The sequence below is a fragment of the Tuber melanosporum genome, assembly GCF_000151645.1.
Source record: "Tuber melanosporum whole genome shotgun sequence assembly, scaffold_192, strain Mel28".
NCBI lineage: Eukaryota > Fungi > Ascomycota > Pezizomycetes > Pezizales > Tuberaceae > Tuber > Tuber melanosporum.
In genome coordinates, this window is record NW_003298855.1 from 70,700 (window position 1) to 91,702 (window position 21,003).

Genomic DNA, 21,003 nt, shown 5'->3' on the forward strand with positions numbered 1-21,003 from the left:
TCGGGAAAGAATTGGGATCACCGGTAGTTTCTCATCCATTCTGGAACACTACCTTGGCCACTGGAGTACTGTACTGTATTATAACTAGTAGTACAGTACTGTACTAGTACATTCCCCACCTACCCCCGGTGCCCCCAAAACGCGGCCTCCGCTTCGGACCGTGCTACGGCAGTAACACCCTGGAAGTACCATCGCACTCAAGCAGTTAGCACTTTGATAAAGTGATACCGCCTACTCGAGTACCACCATCAATCAAGAAACTATGTCTTGCCTCTCTCTCAGGTTTTCGTTCAAATTTGAATTTTTTTTTACTTTTTTCCGCGTTCAGATATTTTCTATCTTTTAGTTTTCATCATATTATCTTAGTTCTCCGTGGTGAGCCAGTCAGGTCAGTCAGCATGTCAAATAAATCAACCAAGGCCCATTCGGGCAAGTGACAAGTTAGGTTCGGTGATTTCTACAGATTGATTATTCGCTCCGTTTTTTCCGCAAACAGTATTTACCTACTTGCGCGCTTTCTCCGAATTCCCAGCGGTTTGGGTACGGTAAGCATCTAGAAGATGATGTCCGTATACTCTTCCACCCAAAGGGAACAAAAGAACGCAAGATCGGTGGGGGGGGGGTTAGGAGAATGGAGGCAGCACGTTTTTTCCTAACCTTTTGTTCCTTTTTCAAGTCGCTTTTTTTTTTCTTTTTCTCGTCATGTCGTGCTCGTGATCCCAAGGTACAGGTGCAGGAGGGGCTTATCATACAAATTAAGTTACCCGTCAAAAACAAAAGAATGAAAATCAAGCTCACCGGTTTCCTTTAGAATAATAACCTAACCTTCAACCACAAAAATCAGTTTTAGCTCTCAGTACCTTTCACAACTTTCCCTCCTCTACTCTTCCACAATAACTTGTTAGGGTCAACTTAAGCTCGCTTTGACGGGGCATTTCCCCCTTCCAACCTCCGTGGAGGAGAATTAGAAAACTTGCACTTCCATCAGAAGGTAGACCAACACATGGCTTGTGCAATTGTGCATTGGCTCAAGTTTATGGCAATCACATTTGCCAGAGGCCATCGTGATAGGGTAGAAGGTGAGCGAGGGAGGAGGATTAGAGTCAATGGGGAGAGGGGGGGGTAGGTGAGCGGAAGAGCACAGGGGAGAGGAAATAGATCCAAGGGAAGGATTTCACCTTTTTACCGTCCCTCTCAAACATACCGTGGTACCCAGGACTACCCAGTTCCCTGCTCAACATTCAAACAAATCCAATAGCTTGACAGCGGTGGTCCCGAACATCTGTTTAACTCGGGAAAGCGTGGGGGTTCGAGGAGGAGAAACACTCCCTTGACTAATCGCCTTCCCCCCCCCCCTCTGGTGTGTGTCCATGGCGACAGACAAAACCGGTTATCAAAACTTGGCCCGAATGGTTAGGGTAACGCGCCACCTAATACCAACATTGCGAGAGGTTTTTCTTATTTTTATTTTTTTCCGCCTTCTAGTTCCTATCTCCTCCCTTCTGTGGTGTCTTGATTTCCTTTTTTTTCCCTACGCCGGCTCTTTCCAGTACCGGAGTTGGGTAGCGTTGCTGTAGCGTGGAATTGAGCAGGGGTAGCGTGGATCGCTGGGGATACTCGTACATTCCACCCTTATTCTGTACTAGTATGTATGATACTCGTACAACCTCTTTTTTTTTTCATTGTCCCGCGTTGCCAAACTTACTGTGCGCGAGATCCCGAGCTGGGTTTGAGCGGAGCGTTATCGAAGTGCCAGGAGGAAGGAGGAAGGAGAGAGAGCACCGCATGAAAACAAAGCTATGGCACAGCGTTGTGAGAAGAGCAAGTTGCCTACTTCTCCCGAGTACTGTGCGAGTACTCGTACTGTACACATCCATGACACGATACGATATAATATGATAATATGATTATAATTATGACAGCTTGGTTCTTTGAGCGGTCTAGTCTAACTCCAACCCAAAAATCAATTTGGCTCTTTCACCATAGCGATCCGATAGACGAGAACTCCCCTCCTCCCCCTTGTTCTTGTCCTTGTCCTTGTCCTTGTCCTGTCCTGTCCTGTCTTGCGACTCCCTTTGGCTTGCTTATTTTTTAGGTTGGAAATAATCTTTTTAGCTTCGCCATTGATCTTACAAGGACCCCCCCCACACACACCTGTACACCGGCGGTGACCTTCTAGTTCTTCCTTCCTCCGTCAGCCCCCCTTCCCTCCTCGTGGGCTTTCGTTATAAACCTCCGAGGGTAAAGATTGCGTGAAATTGAAATATGGCTTATCGTAATATGCAAACTGAGGCTTGCCCGATACTGAGTCCGTGAGCGGGATCGTGGATACTGGACCCTCGAAAAAGAAGAAGAAAAAAGAAAAAGTTGTTACAAGTAAAACTAACTCCTGGAAACGAGAAAAAAAACTCCTTGTCGTCAAAGCGTAGTATAATAATCATCGATAAGTGTTGCGAGAGTTTTGTTGGCTTTCTATTGTTATTGTTATTGTCGCTGTGCGTTATACAGCATGAACAGGAGAGAGAGAAAAGTCGTTATACGAACACAAGAGCTAACTATAGTTATCAGAGGTTGGAGGAGGGAAAAGAAGTATCATTTCTCTATGCATTAAATGTGTATTCGCCCTTTCCTGCTTCCTATCATGCCCTTCCGCAGTGGATTTCAGGACGACACAATCGGAATCGGGTACCAAGCATGCAGTAGGAGTAGAAGCTAATACGAGTAGACGCTTCGGTATATAAACCTGGATTAAGGATCGAGATATGGTTCCTTTTTTTCCTTTCTTTCTTACTTTCTTTTCTTTTTCCCCTTTCTCCCTTTCGTTCCTTTTTCCCCTTTTCCCTCCCTCCCATCCACGCCCTCCTTTTTCATTTTTTTAATCCGCCGCTCGCATACGAGTACCGGTATCGAAGCTTCGTTTCTCTTGTATTGTAAAGGTTTCCAAATCAGTCACCCGGAGAATCCCACGAAAGGCAGGCCCCGAAATTCGACATGATCCCGCAAAATGTTCGCAATCGTTGCATCAACGGTACTGTACATGGAAGGGAAGCTCCCACTTGGCGTAAAACGCATGAAATTCGGGGTTTTATTTCATTCTTCTCTTTCATTCCATCATGACCTCTTTTTTCTTTTTCGCTACTTTCCCCACAGTTGCCCTCCTCCCCTTTCCCCCTCGGTTGGCACCACATCCCTCCCCCTCTCCTATCCGACGAATTGCATTCCAGCCCATATCCCGCTCGCTTCCCTCTCGCTTCCATGGCACTGCATGGGAAGAACATGGCCAAGCGGCCGGCCCACTCATGCACCGCGGCCACCCACCCACCCACCGTGGCCTGCAACTGCCCCTCCCACCCATCCACATCCCGTCCCATGAACATCCATCCTCCTTCTCCTCCACTCACGAACCCTTTCTCTCTCTCCCTCCCCCCCTTCCATCCCTCACCTTCCCTATCCCTGTCTACCTCGTGGCATGATGTCGCATGCATCGCATAATGTTTTAGGTACTCGAGTACCCTACTCGTACACGGCTAATGTTGGGGCTACTCGTACTCGCAGCTCGCGGGTGGTGGAGTAATTCCTGACAGCGGAAAGCCACTTTGTACCATGAAACCCACGTGTGGTGGCTATTTCCGCCACGTACGTTAATTGAGATAGAGTTCGCTCTCCCAAATCCCCTCCCTCCCCCCCCTCCCCCCAAAAGAAAAAAAAAAGGCGACAACCTCTTGTCGTCTAACGGCTTGACTGCTTTGAAGGGTACTCGAGTACAAATCCTTTCGACGTCACGTTGAATGCCGGATTCCCGAGTGGATCCTAAGTGATTAATAATCGGCAACTCGAACTGTTCCTTTGTGTGATACCGGTAGATGTCACGGTACTTGTGGAATTGTGGCTAGAAAGGAGGCCGGTCAAGATGAATTGCCGAAAATTTTGCCCCGTGTGCACAAGTACCGGTATCAGTCTGAGGCGAATTGGTGCGAGGAGGGATGAGGCGGTGAAGCTCTCTGCAATGCTCGCGTGGAAGTGAGTACCCTACTTTACTCGAGTACAGTACCGTAGCTGTATCATCATGGATGATACCGCACCGCGCTTTGGTAACCGGTCTTTGCATTCGAATTTGTACGGTAATTGTGAGCAACGGGGCTATTTGGCCTCGCAGAATACCGTGGGAGCATACGCTTTGGAAGAAAGCTTCAATTATCCATCGTGCCCGCCCCCCCCTCTGGCACTTTCCGTACCAGTTTGGGTACAATATGGGTCTTGGTCAAAAACGGTGCATGCACCAATTGCTCATATTACGAGGGAAATTCCATAAACCAAGCTAAGCCCGTTAGCGGTCAAGAGAGAGGTTCAAGCTTAAACTACTCGAGCACAGTACCTTAACTAGACCGTGACGGTTAAGAACATGGTCAATTTAGAGTTCCCGGCTATCGCGGCTAGGCTAGTAAACCTTAGTTAGCCAGGCCTGCCTACCCGGCCGGCCTAGCACCGTACCGTAAGATACGATGCCGATACCCGTAGTTTTCCCGCTTCACCAAAGTTCCGGCGATTGAACCAGCGCTAAATTCAAATGCAACGTCCCGATAATTGTTCGGCTGTAGTCTAGAAGAAAACTAGCGCCTTCTCTCTCGTCCTGCTTGCCGTCGGCAAGGGAAAGCCCCCTACGGGACGGAGGTAAAGGAAAGTTTACCACGCTTACCTCCGCCACAAGCGTTGAGCGTGGAACGGGGGGGGGTGCGTACGCACCCCGATTGCGAGCTCCGACCGACCGACCGACCGACCGCTTCAACGTCAACTAATGTGCCCGACAGGCGGTGACCGTGCACAGAGCCGATGCTGGCCTATGAGGGATTAAAAATAGCCTAGTCGTTGTGGACGTGGAAATCGGTGTATCAAAAGTTACTTTGCACACAAAGTATCATAAAAAAAGGGGATTTTTCACCTGAGCCGCGGCCAACTCATCGCGTGGAGGAAGTGGGAGGAAAGAAATATAGGAGAAGGCTCATCATTCCATGAGTACTTCTCGCTTTGCCGTGATTAGGTGGGAATTCTCTCCAATTGCTGTAAACGCACGGGAAATATGGGCTTTTTTGACTATTTATCCAACCACCTACTCTCCTCCTCCCGTATTCCATCCTGCCTGACTGCCTGCCTTGCCTTGCCTAGTGACAAGTACATAATGTACAACCTCCCATAACAAATCCCCCCCCCCCCTGTTTCTCTATCCCTTCCCCTTCGGCCGGAGGGTATGGAATAAGGAATGAAAAACACAACAACTACATCATACGGTCCAAATCACGCGGCCCGCGTGGCGTCCTGGTGGGAAAAAAAGTTGTTATAACTAGAGACCGGTTCAATGCGGTTGTTATGTCCAAGGTGGAAGGGTCACCACAGGTCGAGGTCTCCAGTCCCCTACCAAACGTCACGCTGTCACGCAACAACAACAACGCGGGAATGGTTGGGTTGCATCACGGTGCCCCCATCAGCTGACGATTGTGACTCTAACCGTCGTGACCGGTGTTGGTTGTTTCGCGGGAATGGATCTGCTGGGGAGGGGGGAGTTGCGGCAAGTAGGGATTCTTGTGCTGGTTGGATGGGGTTGGTATTATTTTGCGAACCTATTCTAGATGGGGCATCTGTTAGTAGTGAGTGGACTCGTTCGGAAGAAGTTGTGCCTTAGCATTCGGAAGGCATCCTATATCAAGGGGCCTTTGGCCACTGGTTGGCTTTTTCCCCTTGATAGAGGAGAGGAAGATCAGAGTTCACCCGGAGACTGAAAAAAGGATAAAGACTTTTTTATAATAATAATAATAATTATTATTATTATTATCATCGTCATCTTGTTCCTTTTGATATTCGGACGACAATCGACTCAATGGCCCCTTGCGTACCAAAGAGCTTTACTGCGGGACAGAATCCCCTCGTAGTGTTTGACTCCCCTAATCCACTCAGCCTCACCCTGTCCGCTTATTCACAACCTACCTACCGCCTCCCACCTGCATTGAATCAAACTGCTTACATACACGGAACAATAGCTTCGAAGGCGCTCTCGAGATCAATAACATTACCCCGCCAAAAGGCCGTTCCTTCCTTTTCCGAGTGACATTCCATGTCAACCATCCCCGCCTCAAGGCCATCGCCGCAACCGGCAAGAAGCCTCCCCTTCACTTTCACCCTTACCAGGCCGAGTTCTTCCAAGTCATCTCGGGCAAGGTGACGATCGAGGTGGAAGGGGCCGAGCGCGTGCTCTCCGCCGAGAGCGGCGAAGTCTGCATCGAGCCGGGCCCTTACCATAGACTCTGGCCGACCCCCGGCTCCGAGGAGAACTTGATCTTCGACCTCAGCGCTAGCGATGCCCCCGGCGTGTCGTTGATTGTCGACCAATGCTTTTTCGAGAATTGGTACGGGTATCAGAATGATGTCCTGATGCACGAGGGGAAGATTGATATTATTCAGGTTATGAATGTGAGGATTCCGTTTTGTCCCCTTCCTCCTCCCCTGGATAACCTTTTTTTGGATTCACTTTTTGGATCTTTGTTTCATCCTATTTTGTTACTTTTCTTTCTTTCTTTCTTTCTTTCTCACTCCTTCCCTGTGTTGTTTCTCGTCCCTTTTTATTTTTACTCTTATTGCTTCTTTTGAGATTGCTCGGTTCTGTTCTTGCTCCTCCTCCTCTTCTCCTCGGCCGGTGGTGCTTGTATTACCCATGCATTTTTAGCAATGAGTAAGAGGTACGTTGGAGAGGGATGAGGAGGCAGGATGGACAGTCCGGACTGGCTGCGCTGGGTTGGCTGTGATGAGACAACCACCGACCATCTTTCTCGAAACCCACCCGGGCGTTCCTAAATCACGAATCATAGCCGTCGAACAAGCATCATCCGCATCGCTACCCTTACCCAGCCGAGAAAAAAGTCTTAGCACCAACGGCCTCATCCATCCGAGCAATGGGAAGAAAGAAAAACAAATACCCATCTCGTATCACATTTATTTTCTTTTTTCTCTTCACAACCCATCCCATTCAGCTGACATTCACCCCCCCCAAACCATCCATCTTTAATCCTTAAACTAAACTGACAACTTCTATGTAAAAAGATGTTCGATGCCGGCGACTCCTACCTCGCGTTATTCCCGAGATGGTTCCCATTTGGCCAAACCCTCGCTCAGTTTTTGGGCATCGCTATCGGACGCTGGTTCGGGAGCCTCCTGGGCTACAAACCGTTCCATCCCGAGTGGACCACCGATTGGCCCGGCGCGTGCGACAAGATGGAGAAGTCCATTTTCTACAGACGCTTCGCAGATAGGAGGGCGCAGGATGTTGCTCGAAAGCGGTTTGATAATTCATCGAGTTCCAGTAAGAGTGATTGATTGATTGGTCGGAGGTTCTGGGACTTGTCACTTGTTTTGCTTTTTTTTTTTTTTGGGCTCGGGGATTGTGCTTTGAGTTTGGGTTTTTCTCGAATGATTGGTTGCTTGTATGGGAAAAGGTGGACTGGTGTCTTTTGAATTTTTTCTTTTCTTTTTTTATTTTCCTCTTATATATTTTTTTTTTTTTAAATTTACTTTTTTGGCTTTACTAGTCATGCTGTGGTAGCTGTGAGAAAACTCGTACGTACTGGTAGAGCGGTTGTTTCTCCCTTGCGATACATACCCTGCATTTCCACTCGTAAACTGTGGTGTAAGACCCACTTGGACTTCGCACTTGGAGTTGGGATCGCTCGGCGAGGAGCACTCCGGTTCGTCCGCGGGGAGGAGCGAGTTTGAAAAGGGAGGGAAAGAAGGAAAAGACGGCAGGGTGCATCACGTTGAGCGTTTTATTCGAGTACTAGAATACAACAAGACCATTGGGTGCCGTTTGAAACCACGAAATTCTCACCGGAGATTCCAATCCCAATCCACTCCAAAACACAAACAAAAAAATAAAATGAACAAACACGATAACAAAAGAATCGGGATGAGAAATGGTTCAACTTAGGGTTGCGTCATAATGTTGCACTCGGGAATTCAGGCAGGAAAGCCCCCACCCGGAAATAAAACATGGGAGACCCTTTTCTATCGTACTGTACTTTTTTCTTCTTCTAATATATTAAAATTATATTTTGACAAGCATGCGGTACTGTACACTCCTACGAGTGGAATAACTAGCGAGATCTATGTCGCAATTATCATAAACGTATGGGGGGGGGGGGCAGGAAAATACTCGTAGAGGTGCGGTTAGGTGGGATGGGGGTTGAAAAAAACGTTGCAAGAACGTGGCTCCGAAGATCTTTCTAATTTGGCCTTCCACTGCCCACCATGTACTGTACAGTACTGTACAGTACTTGTGCCGTACCACACAATCCGTCATCTCCACCACGCCCCACGATTGGGGAATACTTGTAAGGGAAGGGAAGGGAGGGGAAGGATTTCGCGCCAGCCCTTTGAGAACCAACAAAATGTTTGAGTCGATTATGCCACCGATCAAAGGTACTGTACACGAGTATCATAGGTACTTTGTTAATAGAAACTAACACAAAAGCGCAAGTGAGCCAAAAGGGGTGGTGGAATCCAGGAACCAATTTCGTCTCGACTTGGCCTCTGACTTAACTTAGGTACTAACTTGGGGCTCAGACGGATGATCAATCAATCGAGCTCCCCCCACCCCACTCCTCTCCCTCCGGTGGGTACAATTCTGTACTCGCACTTATGCCTTTGAGCTCCAACTTTAATCAGATACCCCGAGTTCACTAATTCACGCGGAACTGCGGCCCCTTGGCTAGCTTCCATGTTGGAAGATGCCAACTATGCAGATCACTTTTCTTCTTCCTCCCTTTCCTTCTCTCTTTCTTTCCGTAGAGTTCGTTTCGGATCTTCTACAAGTTTATCGCCTGTGGGTTATATCGGCATGATACGGGGGGAGGGTGAGATTTTAGCTTAGTTATTGTACGAGTACAAGTAGCTAGGCAGCTACGGGTATGGGGGCTTCCTGTACGGCTTACCCTTCCGCTGCAGGTACATGACCCCCTTTCTCCTGGCTTTTCGTGCGAGGAAGAATTCATTTACCCTGTGGCTGTACGGATGTCTTCGGATGGCTGGATTGATGAAATGAAGAAGGGAGTGACACTTGATGATTGGATATCTCGTGGAATGCGCTTTCTTTTCCTTTTCCTTTTCTTTTTCTTTTTCTTTTAGCTCTCGGAATACTTTCGTGGGGGTGGAAGTAACTGTAATCGTGCCAAGGATCCCGTTACTTTGAAAGACGCTAAGCGACCATCAAAGTTTTATGGAGTGCCGGACAGCTCAACTATTTTCCTTAGCACATTTGTATATCTTTATATTTACCATCAGTTAACATAAATTCAACCCTTTATGAAAGCTTACTTACTTTTTGGCAGGTTCTTCGATTGATATTCTATTCAAGATCAATCCTCGACCAATTCCATCCTCCATAATCATGGAAGATAATGACCTTCATGCACTCATCATATGTTATTTCTCAGTGCTGGACACTGTATGAGCTTTGCTCATGAGGACCAGTTTGCTTCATGATAGTGTACAATGTATTAAAATTTGAACAACTTCAATTTAATGGGGCATGTTGTTTATTACAGCTTACTCTTAACTCACCGGGCACAGCAATAGGGGTATTCTTATAGGAGGAGTGGCTGGATATGGCATGGTATCAGAATCAAGAGCTTGTGTTACTATGCTTGAAATACTCTTGTATGATACCTAAATACATGCCTCCTCCTCCCTCCTCCTTGTATAAGTCTAAACCCTATTTTTTTCTTCTTCTTTTCCTTTACTGACCTGTCTTGGCACTTCTGAGCCTGATCTATATTAGACTATAATATAATGACATCCTCTCCCCTTCTTTTCTTATTTTTTTCCTCATTGCTCTCTTCAATTCTCTCTTCCACATATACATACATACAACTTAATATCAGTATCACCTACCCATACTATGACAGCCTGAGTATTGCCACTTAAAGGCATATTTATATAGAAGATTTATTAATTACCTTATTTTCCCTCTGTTTTGCATTCTATCCACTTCTATATTTGTTTTTTTTTTCTCTTATTTTCATTTTTCATTTTATAGTCTTATACTAATTTCTTCATTTTTGTTAGAAATATATACTACAGCAACTATATGCCCCACTAAATAGGTGGTTAGTTTATTGTAGTAGGTGGGTGGGTAACCTGCCAATATAAGCTGGAAAAAAATCTGCAAGGATAAGTGGGAGGGCAACCTGCTACAACAAACTGGAAAAACTATAGGAGGATGGGTAATTGAGTTATTGTTTTTATTTTTACTAATGTGAGTAGGAGGAGAATATACTAATATTAACAGGAGAGGGGGAGATGGATATATGAAAGGAAAATTTAATAATAAAAATGGGTGAAAAATAGGTACAGGTAGGGAGAAAATATAGGAGGGCTGATAGGTGTCATAGTATATATGCACTTTTGTTTTATTTTTTTTGTTTCCTTTCTTTCTCCTTACTTTTCCTTTTTATGTTTCTTTTCTTTTTACTTTCTTTTATTCCTTCCCTTGTTGTTTTGTGGAAGTTAATATCATGAATACTATATTCGACATATGTTTGATGATGAGCAGGTTCTTGTTGCCTTGAATCGGTGTGTCTGTTAGGGCAACATCATGTCTCCTTGTTTTGTTGCCTGTTAGCTTACTTTTCTTCTCTCTCCTCCTCTCAGCTATTTTTTTTCCTTTCCTTCTTTCTTTTCTCTTCACACAACCTGTTATCTCTTCTTGTACATCAGTTTACTCAACTACTACACTCGGTCCTGTCCTCCAGTTAGTCCATCATCTCATATCCAGTTTTCCTTATTCCTGGATCCTTCTGCTGCCGACAGTACCATTAGCAGTTCTGTTTTCTGTCTTGTCCCTGGCCTTGTTCTCTGCCTAATCTACACTTCTGTCTGTCCCAAATTTCAAGCCCGAGTGGTGTGTACCTTGGAAACCTAGCCGACCTATCTGTTCCATTACAATGGGTGGGAATATCCTGATACAAGTAGGAAATGGAATATTAGGTGCGTCAAAATCTACTATAGTTTCTCCAATAGATGAGCATTTACTAGCATATAGGAGAAAAAATTTATATATGGTAGGATGGAATTATGAGAGGGCTGGTGGGTGGGAATCTACAAATATAAACAGAAAAAAAAATTACAACAGGTGAGTGGGAATCTACCAACATAAATATGGAAAAAATATATACTGGTGGGATGGAAAAATAGGTGAGCTGGTGGGTGGGAATACACTAATATAAGCAGGAGAAAAATCCTTAAAAACATAAAATTCTGAGGGTAAAATCTGGGGGATATTAAGCCAGCATTTCTAATAAAATAAAGGATGCTTGGCCAGAGAAAATTGTGGGAATATGAGGGATACACCACAAACTCAAGTGATGAGAACCTCCAACTCTGACCTGATCCTTGAGGGACAGTGAATGCTAAGAAAATAGGGGGGATCTGATGAGTATTGTCATTGACTATTTGTTTGTATTTTATAATAGGGATTTTTTTTTTTTGCATACCAACCATGTCTTTTTTTCTCCATGTATTACTTCTCTCTGGCAGCAATTTAAGGTAATTGTATGACAATAAAAATCTCAATAGCAGAAGCCAATGTATTGTAAAATCAAGTTGTTCTCTCCCACTTGGTTTTACTTTACATGTGCTACATTTATAACTTGTAAGTAATAGTTAAGAGATACTAGTAGGAGAGTACTGTACAGTATCTTATCGAACTCAAAATTTATTTTAATTTTTTTTCCCTCATCGTTCGTATCGTCCAGCCCCGTGTTCCACTCGACGGTTCATTCGACGATCCTGCCCCCCCAGATATTCACAAAGGCGCTTACGGGGTGTCCGGTAATGCCCGTGGAAGAAGCCGAGGATTGGATCGATATCCCGATGTGAGAATGGGGACCGGCCGAAATGAGCATCTAGAGATTGAAAAGAAAAAAAAAAAAAAAAAAATTTAAACCAACGGAAAAAAAAAAACTCTGCAGATGAAGGAAGTGAAGCTTGCAGATCATCAAAAATTTCTTCTTTCTTCTAGTGGTGAGAATATTGGATTTTTGTATCTCGCGTTATTGTAAGGAATTCTGTTTTTTTTTTTTTTAACCCCTTTCCCCTTCTCCAGGGCACTTTTTATTTTTATTTTTAAAACCTGGATCGCGAGGATAGTACGAGTATTACAATTTGTCCGCTATCCCAAGTTGATACGCAGAGCGTAGTGTACAATCGGTGCTCGAAGAGTAGATCGAGATTCCCCCGACTCATGATGCAAATTCCCTAGGGGAACTCCGAAAAGTGGGAGAATAATTGGGAGCCTTTCCGTTTCGATGGACGTAAACTCCTCCTTTCCTCCACCTCCCGGTTTCATCTCGGCCTGTCTGTTATTCGGCATCGATGCTCACGGGGCCACAGTGTCATGTCGAGCGGGTATCCCTCGACTCGAGCCATTTGGCGTGAAGAGATGTACTTCTTTTCTTGCTGTTCGGCATTCCCGGGGTGTTTATCGTGGACTTTGTATTGTACTTACTTCTTAACATCACGTATTGTCACTCGAAACTCTTGCTCGACGGTAATTTCCTCCTCCTTCTTTCTCCTCTTCTCATCCTTTGGGAATTCGAGGTGGGGGGGAATTGGCGGCTTTCAGTTGCTTTTGCGTGGACGGCGTGGGTTGTATTCGCGAGGTCCATGTTTCTGGTTAACGCGAGAAGGAGCAGTTCAGAGCGAAAAGACTTCAGCTAGCGAGTGTGAAATCCCCCGGAGGTCGGCATACAATATTGAGACAGCATGAGAGAGAGAGAGGTTTAGTAAGTTGACCAACAGACGTAACTCTTGTTATGGTATCTTCTAATTGACCATGATTTTATTGCCAGTATGTATACTGATTGTTTTCGCCCAGGCAAAGAAACTCCCAAAGGTCTTAAGCTGTGGGGGTGAACATATCACACATTTCGACCATTCTGAAGACTAGGAGTGGGTGGCGGATTTTTAGCACTCCAGTCAAAGAATCACTCATGGATAGTGGGGCAAGTTAGGGGCGCGGACAGGTCGATTCAAGAAGCGAAACTATTGAAAAAAAAATCTGGGACTGGATCTGTCCTGGGAGCGGTTTTCGGAAAAATATGGAAATATCCTCGGCCACTTGTTCCCCGGTATCGGGATGCGTTAAGCTTATCCTGTACATACATCGTTCTCAGAGTCAATTAAACCCTTAGCGTGTTTGGTGGATCACACGATGTCACTCCGGAGAAAATCTTGGTTTGTGGAGAGGTTATGAAAGAGGGGTGATAGCGTGGCTTGGTTGAGAGCTAATGGGTAACGAATATATGATATAGGGAGGGCTCCCGAGAAAAGCCATGTTGTCTGGTGATCGGAATCGTGCTGAGGGCTATATTGCCTAATTCGTCACTAGGGGGGGACTAGAACGGACTACAGTAGGACCGCCCGATGCTCCGAATGCTGGTTTTAATTGATTCTGTATTTCTTATCGTAGGTTCTCCTTGCGAGCTTGGTCTTGATAGTTCAATGATTTGAATAGGGCGTTATAGCGAATGGGGGATCCGGGCGAGTGTGTTGGGGCAAGTTATTCTAGTGGCGGGACGATGGCGGTCGCCCGCTGCTCGTGATCATACAACAAACGTGTCTAAGGGAGATACATTTTCCTCCCCTCACCCGATTTCTGATTGTTTGGATGTTTTCTATTTTCTCTCTTCTCTCTGTTAGATTTCGTATTACTTGGCTGACCTTGAATGGTAATTTTCTGCATAGATTATTCACCGAGTCGCCGGACCCCCCAGATAAATCTCGTAGATTAGGAAAATGGAGGGCGTTCTGGAATTGGTGAGATATTCACGGTGTAGGTTGGTGAGACCCTGAAAGCCGACTAGTATTCAAGGGACAAGATGCGTGGGATCCAGAGTAAAGAGATATATATGTTTCTTTTGGTCAATGGGGTTCTCTTCCTCACCAATGTGGGTAAATTAGGTACTGATAGGACGAGATCGGACGGAAACAACAGGAAATCTCCACTCGCTCGCGGGGAAAGTACGATAGGCAAATCGACGCTTTCGCACAAACAAAGGAATGGGGAATTGCGTGATCGCACGTCTTCGACCAGACCGATTCACACAGGCACAGGGAGGGAAGGGGAAAGGAAAAGAAATAAATTAAGGTTATGGTCGTGTTCTCTGAAGTGTCTGTGGTAGTCCTCGTCTTGGGCGTAAAAGCAGAACGATCCTTTGGCTGCTTTCCGCACGCTCGTTTGTTCGTTCCCTCGTGTGCTTCATCAATCTGCTTGCCACTTTCACACACACGGGGCGAGAAAGGAGGGAGTGAGGGACCCTTATATGGTATATCATACATACATTTCTGGGGCTGTCGTCCCCACAAACGCTCTGCAGAACCGTCTCCTCCACGAACCCGATAAAAACCTAACAGAAGCCAACAAAAGCACAGAACACAGGATTGAGGGTGTCGTAGAACAACATAGCCAAATTTCCGTCCCCATAGTATGGTTCGAGTAGTCCGAAAGGTTCGCCGGGCTGAGAAAAACGTGTTACACGTGGCTAGGGAAATTGTGATCCCAAGGAGGGATTTTGAGGGCACAGAAGTAGGGAGGGAAACGATTTGTATTGAATAGAGCATGGGGAGAGCCGAGGAAAGTGATAGCTTCATCAATAGAAAGCTTAACTTCTAGATTGGCAGGCGATATGATAGGAAGAAATTAGGCTACAGTTATCTATCAACTTGCTTCCTAAGAACGGCCGACAAGATTAATAAGCTCTGAGGACGTGACTGCCATCACATTTTTCAGCTTTTCCCACCAACAATCCAACATTTCAAGTTCTAAAGGCTCTGCAGCCACTAACCCAATTGCGTGGGAAGAAAACTTGAGGTTACCGTTATTCTCCTTCTCTCAATTACGTTATTGGTTGTAACTTAGAGCGTTTAGAATTTTGAAATTATTAAAATTCTTCTGGCGAACGTGTTGAACCGCTCGAACCGTATCCAGTTCTATCCAATTTCAGCGGTTTCTACGTTTTTCTGTCATTTCGTGTAAAAGCAAATTTTGAGTCATCTGAAGCTATTGTTTTGGTATGAACTAAATATGAACAGTAAAGATACAATGGAACTGGTTATGCTAAACGTATGAAAGCGGAAATTATCTCAATCACGCCCCGGGGGGTATAGGGGTCTTGTCACTAAGTGCTCTTTTGAGCAAGGGGAAAAGTGTATCAATGTTTGGATCCGGGGGAGGGAACACTGAAGTCTTGGGAACCATTGGATTCCCTTGATATACCTATCGGGTGTGAGGCTATGGGGTATCGTGGTGTAGGAGCGCGGGTATGAATTGTCTTGATTAGGCACTTAGTGATGGGTTGTTGTTTTTACACCTTATGCCGGTAGGCATAGGGTACCGGTGTTATTTCATACTATCTGCTGCCCAGCGTCTGGCGTTTGGTTTGGTTTAGCTTGTTCAATGTCATTCAGCGTAGAGCATTAGGTTTAGGGATCGGTTTTCGACAAAGGAGTATGGCAATATGATGACTTGTCACGGGCGATTGTGGAGTTCGCTGGTCGATGGGGGATTGTTTATTTTTTTCGGAGTTTCCGCTGGGTTCCTCTCATTGCGGGAATGCTTCTATGCGTTCCGTTTATTTATTCATTTTTCACGTTCAGCTGCGCTTGCCCTATAGTGATCCTGCTCTCACCGCTTCGCCATTTAGTTCTCTCTACATGTTTCTTTATGAATGTATGCTCAAGTGCCATCTTCCAATACTCAGTCTTTCCCCATCATGTATCACCAATCTCGATCACCGCGGCAATCTACTGGTATCAGGGATGAGTGAGAGTGGCATCGCACTCCAGTTCCAATGTCAACCTCCAAGGTGTGTGCAAAGGCAAAAGAAGGACAAAACTATCCATTCTACCGAAAAACGCGGTCTGATTCGCTCATCTAAAGCATTAGCAGAAAGGAGGAACTGTGCTCAATAAGAACCTCCAGTCACCGTAGATTCCCTCTCTATCCGTGGTCCATCACGGCACTGAAAACGAGAGAAGGCCACCCAGAACCCCATTAGCACTCGCACAGTCAAGCACTTCCTATCCTTAACGGTACTGAGTGTGGTCTCTTTCACCCTGCCGCTCTGATTACATGAAATCAGCCAGCATCAACATTTGTCAGCAATCCTCCCACGTGCTCGGAATTTACCTTTAACTTTGTGTATTTCCTTATCGATCACTTTCCACACCCGGAGGTGTTTTGTCAGGCACGGGTCTACGGTATTACCGGTGGTGGATAGGTTTCTCTACGGGATTGCGGGTTGGCATCACTTCTTCCCTTGCTCTGTGATCTCTATGGGAATTGCCGACGGTTCACGGGGTCTACGGAATGGTCGAGGGGAAGATTGATACGGCTTGCCGGTCGGTCTGTCGAGCCCAACCTCGCATTGAAGCTAGTGTTTAATAACGTCCTGAGGCGCATTTTCCTGGAGGCGTGCTGCATAACTGTTGGTATCTTATGCGTTGGGTTGGGGTTCTCGTGACATTATGATGGTATCTTGGCGATATCTGCGCATAACAAAGACCGTGGGCTGAAAGCGTGACGGCGGAGGTGCGGGTTTGCAACCCGGAATCAAATCATCACCCGTGACATGAAGAGCAGCTTATTACCGATATGACCTGGGGTTATTGGCGTGGACTTTTGAAAACTGTCGATCCGGGGTCAGTTATACCGATGCCAACACTCAAAACTTAATTTCCACCCGGACCACCCAGCGCTCTGTGTTGGAACATGGCCAATGCTCCCCTCCCGTTGGCAACCCCAACGCCCTTCTAGAAGCACCAATGTTATATATGTCGCCAAACTTATCGCTTCCGCAACAACGACCCGCCAAGCGAGCTCCCGCAGTTTCCCATTCTCTCTCCATCCCAAAACAATTAGGTATAATAGTTGTGTGGCACGGGGGGGGGAACCTCAGGTTCAAACCCAAGTGATTTTCCCCGGATTCCATCCATCCATCCATCCCCTCCAAGGCGCAGATCATGGCTATTCGAGGAATCACACATAGCATAACACAAAATATCACTCGTTACCAACCCCTGAAACCAACCAACATCATCTGGCTCTATGACGTCCCGCCTGAATTCTTCCTCTTCTCCCAAGGCACGTGCCGTTTTTCCCAACAACCAACCACCTCTTGTCCCAACATTGTCTTTTCCGTACTGGTACTCGAGTGGTGGTGACCTTGTGACTGAAGATCACGTTAATTGGTAAATAAAGAGCGTGATGGGTGAAGCTACTTTTGAGTTGGTACAAGTACTGGAATCGGCATTTGCCGGTATTGCTCCAACATGAAGATTTTTCTTCTTCTTCTTCTATGGTCCTACCGACGGGAAAGGGAAGGCGAGTAAATTTACGGCACATTAGAGGAAAAACCTCATACGGCCGAGAAGAAGAAGAGGGAGATAGCTTGCTGGGTCACTTGCGTAATATCGGGCAGGAATAATCTGGAAGAGAATTGTCACAACTCTTTTTTGCCCCATTGTTTCTGCGCGGTCTGGGTTAAATGTAGTGGTGGTGGTGGGGGTAGCCTAAAACCTGGAAATGGGGAATAAATCAACTACCGGAATGGGGTTTTTTGTCGCGCTATGGAGCCGAAGGAAGGAAGGGGAAACTCCGTGAGAATAGATACGCTCAAGGAAATTCCTTGCTCTCGCGCCTTGCAGGAGTGGAAAGATTCCCACGTATATGATGTAGCAATTTTTCTCGGTTGGTGGGGTACTATACTCTACAGCACGCATTTCTGAAAAGAAAAGGAAAAAAAAGTCTATGTTCGGGAAGTAGAGGTAAAAGGGAGTTGAGGCCAGCCAGTCAGTATTCCTCCCTCGAGGCGCTGAGGAGACTTTGCCAGGCACAGAGAGCCAGCTCGGATCAAATCCCGCCACCGATTATAGACTCCCTCCTATCGGTTGGACAGGAAAATCCCCTCGCTTTCTTTCGAGGCTGGATTGACTCAGACATTTCGTACTACTGGTGTTATTCCCATAGTGAGGCTATGGTAATGATCGAGGCCGCGTACTGTTCGTACTCCTACAGCTCGTACAGGGGGCGTGAAGTGGCCGAACACAAGGGGGAAGAATTTGTATAGTATGGCAAATTATTTGTGCTCATCTGGGCTCCCCTGCTGGGTTCAGTTTCACACCGGGTACTTGAGCTGTAGGAACGTATGGGTTTAGAAGGAGTTTGCCCTCGAATTTTTGTAAGCTATCATACAGGCATAGTGTTAGAAGGTATGTTGCAGAAGTGGTCTTGATGAGATGAAAACGATGATATGCATGTAGTTATTGTCATTCAAAAACGTCATTCCTCGGACAGACAACCTAGGCCTGTGCTGCGTTGAGTACTGTACGTAATCCTCAATGCAGATATCCCATCCAGTGTGTAAGCGACGCCGCACTCCGCGGTATAGTTCTAAGCCCAACCACACTCCCGATCTCAATTCCATATGCATATCAACTCTTCTAACACATAGCTGTACTCGTACAAGCTTTTTGGGCAATGAAGTTGGTTGTGGGAATGGTTTGGGAATTCTGAATGCTGGTGCTTTGATTCCTGAGAAATCGATTAGCCTTGTTATTCACCCTTAACCAGAAACGGCCGATATAGACGCCCCATAACCACGTAGTGGGATCCCATGAAGTGGGCCACACATACCTTCCCCCAATTTTATTTCTCATGTCCGTGAGGACTTCTATATTACAAACCAATAGGTTAAAAAAAAAGAAAAGCCGCAGATAAAAGAAATAGAGAAAAACGCCTCTCCTCAAAGCTTAAACCCCCCAGTCTCCAAGGTCTGGAAAACACCCTCAGGATCTACTTCTTTCCCAATCTTGCGCAAGCCAGCTCTACTAGCACTCCCATAACCCCCCAAAACATCCTGATCCTCTCCAGCGTCGTTCATGAATAAGAAATCCCTGGAAAGGCCCTTCGCGCGTGCTGATCTAGCGATCTTTTGAACGCCGCGTTTGCAGGCTTTTGTTGCAGGCTCATCGTGGGTAGAGTTTTCCCAGGCCGCGGCGAAATTGACCCCTGCGTTTTATTAGTATCGGGTTAGGGAGCGGGGCGGGGGAGGACGAACACATCATATTGGTGTTTTCCGGGAGGCCGAGGGCGTTCCCACCCGTTTTGATGGAAGCTGCAATCATACTTGGAGATATTGGCTGCGCGACGAAGATCAACATTGCCCCGGGGTAATTTGCTAGCTCTCCGGAGGTGTCTGTGGCGATTGAGAGAATGTCTTGGTACATGCCCTTATTCATGTCCACTGTCGTCGTGTAGAAATTGAATCTGTCATATTCCTTACCGTTAGACACCGATTATTTTCCCTCCCTTTCTCGAAAGACATACCGATTAGCGGCATCCCCAACCAACCACTCATCGTGAAATTCCACAAAGCTCTTGGACCCCATACTCGATGCCACATGTGGTAGTTCCTCGAAAGGCGCAAACGCTGCCGGGGAGCTACCAACGTTCTCGGCGTACATGAGCGTTACTAGCACCACCCCCGCGTTTAGAATAAACTGAACGGATATGGCGGACTTGAGGTCTGAAATGTGCTCTGCATGGTAGGCGTGAATTGCGTCCATTACCGCTACGGCTTGGGTTGCATTGTAGGTTATTACCCCACCCCAGATTTTGGACATCGGGATAGTCTTTAAAGTGAAGCGGGTTACAATGCCTGCGTGTGGACAATTGGTTAGTTGGTGGGTAGGGGGCTGGGGAAGAGGGGGTGGGGTACCGAAGTTACTGGTTCCGCCCTTCAGTGCCCAGTATAGCTCAGGGTGAGCATCCGCGTTTGCATTCACGATAGTGCCGTTTGCGAGTACCACCTTGTGAAGTTGAATCCATGTCCATATAACAAGAGATGAAGAAAGTCGGGAAAGAACAAACTAACCTCATATTCAACAACGTTATCGCACCCAAACCCGTACTCATTCGAGACGTGCGATAAACCCCCTTCACCGCATCCACCATTAGCCCCTCACATTCGTGATCCGCAAGAACATCTAATCTCACCACCAAGTAAAAATCCTCCAACACCCACTGGCGATACCCTTGCCCCAACCGCTGTTCTCCCATACGCCTCCAGCGCAGAATAAACGCCCCCCCAGCGACTTCCTGTGCCAACAACCACATTGGTGTTCGCAGGATCATAAGTAATTTCATTGATCCGGCTCAATTCGACGAGAACTCCCCCTTCGATGTTTGCCCACCCCAGGTTAGGAGAATGGCCCCCGCTACGGACGGCGAAGGGTGCGCCGGCTGCGGTTATGGCTTTTAGGGCTGAGGATACCTCGGCGGCGGAGCGGGGGGATAGGATGCATTCCGGGGTTGCCCAGGCGGAGTGGTCGCTGAGTGGGTTCGTTAGTATTTCGCCCTGGAGGTTGGGGGGAGGGGAATACAAATTTATCGTCCGCAGATATTCGAATTCTGGATCTGTGGATATATAGCTATACCCCCAACCCGTGATTCGAGAATCCAAACAGGCTATTTTTGCCGGTGAAAGGCGGAGGACAGTGCTTTCGGTGTTTCTAGAATCAGCGGGTTGGAAGGTTTGGGACAATAAGAGGAGGAAAAAGGTTGTTAACGGTGGTTTTAGAAACATCTTAGAGAAGTACAAGGTAATAACCAAAGTAGAATTGGTGTATGTATGGAAAAATTTATTTTCTTCCGGGAGGAATTGAAGTCTCGTTTATTTTATTTTTACTTGCTTGGGACTTGAATTTTTTGAGACTCCTATCGGGCGCTTATATAACCACGAGTACAGTACAATGCCACCCCATGAGGCAAGGAGCTGGATGGAGTCCCAAGTGGGGTTCCCATCCATCTAGACTCTGCGTCAATCTACCGGCAACATTGGCAAGCGAAGGTGGTTAATTGTGAACTTACTATAATAGCTCGACTACCGAAACCTCAACTCCCAAGTA

The 21,003-nt window shown here is 46.5% G+C and overlaps 2 protein-coding genes; one reads left to right on the forward strand and one right to left on the reverse strand.

The window, feature by feature from the left end:
* Positions 1-5,872: 5,872 nt before the first annotated feature.
* On the forward strand, positions 5,873-7,565 carry GSTUM_00000532001 (uncharacterized protein; the record flags this gene model as incomplete). XM_002837554.2 has 3 exons in its annotated part: positions 5,873-5,925; positions 6,033-6,462; positions 7,090-7,565. The coding sequence occupies 3 exons, from the start codon at positions 5,873-5,875 to the stop codon at positions 7,360-7,362; spliced, it is 756 nt and encodes a 251-aa protein (XP_002837600.1). The 3' UTR covers positions 7,363-7,565.
* Positions 7,566-19,392: 11,827 nt separating this feature from the next.
* GSTUM_00000533001 (uncharacterized protein) lies at positions 19,393-20,681 on the reverse strand (the record flags this gene model as incomplete). The annotated part of the gene is made up of 3 exons (XM_002837555.1): positions 19,393-19,905; positions 19,971-20,032; positions 20,093-20,681. 3 exons carry the CDS (start codon positions 20,679-20,681, stop codon positions 19,393-19,395), a joined length of 1,164 nt encoding a protein of 387 aa, XP_002837601.1.
* Between the last annotated feature and the right edge of the window lie 322 nt (positions 20,682-21,003).